Source organism: Nannospalax galili, unplaced genomic scaffold, assembly GCF_000622305.1.
Source record: "Nannospalax galili isolate Female #2095 unplaced genomic scaffold, S.galili_v1.0 scaffold810, whole genome shotgun sequence".
Lineage (NCBI taxonomy): Eukaryota > Metazoa > Chordata > Mammalia > Rodentia > Spalacidae > Nannospalax > Nannospalax galili.
Window position 1 is genome coordinate 516,402 of NW_008329132.1, and position 2,500 is coordinate 518,901.

The following is a 2,500-nucleotide window of genomic DNA, read 5'->3' on the forward strand; positions in this document are numbered from 1 at the left end:
TAGCCTGCCATGCTTGCGCATCCTGGAGTGCGGTCACACCGCCAGGGCCTGTTGGACTCAATCGAGAGGTGCCCCCACACTTCTGCTTTAGAACACTTTGGTCATAGAGAAAGACTATCAGTTCAACAGAGACACTGGAGAATGTCTCTCCCAGAGCAAGTGTGTGGTTATTAGAAGTCATAAAGCTTCTGAAAGCTTGCATTAAAGTGCCTATCACCTGTCAGGGGCATTTGCATGAAATCAATAATGGCTGCCCATCTATCTTTTCTGATCACCTTTCATCAGGCCGATTCATTAAGTCAAACAGTCATGGTGATTAGCTGGGAGAGAGGAGAAAACTGACATGTTAGGAATGCACACTGGGCCACCCCACCCCCAGTGAAGAAACACAACACTTTATCTAACCTGTTTTGAACCAAGTGGTTTACTGGGCTTGGAGCCCATCTGCCCAGATGCCCGAACTGCATTTTTGCATGACACCCTTGCCCGCACCGAGGGAGAGACATGACGAATTGTCCCCCTGGTCAACGCTGACAGCTTCTGATGATTAATGGTCTGATTATGAAGTGGTTTTACACATATAGAATTTACATCACTGAGAGTTAGAAATTTTGCCATGTCACACACACCGAGGCATTTTGAAAAGCTTTACTGTTTGCAAAGAAAAAAAGAGGGCAAAATCCCAGCAAAAGCCATGTCATGTAAAATCAATACATTGGATCAATGCTTTATTAACAAGAAAATGTCTTACTTCACATTCCTGTGCGGACCTTTGTCTCCGGGATGTATGATGGAATGTCAAATCATATTGTGGTCCTCAACTTTCGGGCGCATTATTGAGTGTACGTGCGAGGCGCCCTGCGTTGCTTACAAGACGCGCCAACAGCCCAGCACTCGAGGATAATGGTGACCAATTATTGTGGAGAGCACTTTCCAAGGCAGCCCCAAGCTTCCTCTTAGGAAGCCATGGCCTTTGTGTTCTCCTGCACTCTGCAGACCTGCAGAGTTGGGTGGTGTTAATCATCAATTACTAATGAGTGATGGCCCAAATTGCGGGCGGAGTAATGAATAGATGACGGCGGGGCTTATTAGTCTCCGAAAACCTCCTGATTTATGTCTCGCCGTGCACTGTGGAGTTACTCCATAGAAAACGATATCTACATCAGGAAATAATGTACTCTAATAAGTATTTTCATCTTAACTCGCGGCCCCGGGCCTCCGGGCTCAGTTTTTGTTGGAGTCAGGCAGAGCCGTAATAAAGCCCGATGGCTCCTTATAAAGCTTGTTAAACACAGTGTGTGCAGTCGGATGGAGTCCTGGCTGTGATTCATGCACTATACACAGTGCATGTGCCTCTGATTTATGGCCACGCACAGTTCATAGTCAAAATTACAATTTGAGGGATAAAAAGATTAATTACTATTTGTGGCCGGCAATTTCGTGGGGCTGGTGGATTGCGGCTGTGGAATGATAGTGCTCTATATCAGTTTGTAGTCAGCCATTCACAGATTATTAAAGCTTTGCAAGAATAAGTGTTCCTCCTGCCTGGTCTGTGCTCAGGCAATATGCTAGACAAAAAAGGACCACAGGGATAAATCTGAGGCTAGCAATAGCCGGACATATGTCATAATTGCCGGTCTCCCATAAATCCCCGGCCAGTGCAGAATGCACCGCGTGAGGCAGACGCTGCATCACAGCTGTGGTGATGACTATATATGGCCCTGAGACCTGTCACTTTGTGACCGCACCACCATTTTACAATGTATCGAGCCCCCCTTTGACTTTCTTCCAGTCTAATTATAGATTGAGAATAATCATTGCTTTTATATGCAAAAGAAGGGGAGAATCCATTCCTTAAGGGAGCACAACCATGCTGGGGTGCTCCCCTGAAAGGACGCCCGGGAGGTGGGAGCTGCACATGTGTGTCTCCACGCCTGCACTGGACACAATGGACAAGGTAACCGTGACTAACCTGCTCTGTATTTCTATGTCCTGTTGCAGCCCTTAATGAGCCCACCATAGATTATGGCTTCCAGAGGTTGCAGAAAGTGATCCCCAGACATCCAGGCGATCCTGAAAGGTTACCCAAGGTTAGTACAAGAGCGTGTGTCACCCCGCACAGCACAGGTTGGGGTCACTACCAGACTGGTTCTGGTTTGGGTATATAGGATGCTCTGGAGAAAGAAATTCCAGACGCCCCAAGCTCTGTACCTATGGCAAAGCCAACCGGTTCAGGGAACCTCCCAGCCTCCGCCTGGCCACTTGAGAGGTGGTGAAGGTGAGGGGTACACAGGCTCGTTTTTATGTTGCTTCTTTGAAGGGCCATCTCTTTAAAGGAAGAAAAGAATGGCTTTTCTGATAACCAATATTTTGGATTCTGCAAGGGGGACATAAACTTCCGAGTAATGAAATAGTTCAATTAGACATTTTCCACTCCAGTGGCCTGCGCTGATTCCCATCTAGGCAACCCCAGTCTGATCTGTGATTACTTGACTCTTGT

The 2,500-nt window shown here is 47.1% G+C and overlaps 1 protein-coding gene across 2 annotated transcripts in view; it reads left to right on the forward strand.

The window, feature by feature from the left end:
- The window catches only part of Ebf3 (EBF transcription factor 3), a 124,248-nt gene that overhangs the window by 111,760 nt on the left and 9,988 nt on the right, over positions 1 to 2,500 (forward strand). For both annotated transcript variants that reach the window (XM_017797835.1, XM_017797836.1), the window contains exon 10: positions 2,002 to 2,090. In XM_017797835.1, coding sequence (XP_017653324.1) covers positions 2,002 to 2,090 — 89 coding nt within the window. The remainder of the gene's footprint in view (positions 1 to 2,001; positions 2,091 to 2,500) is intronic.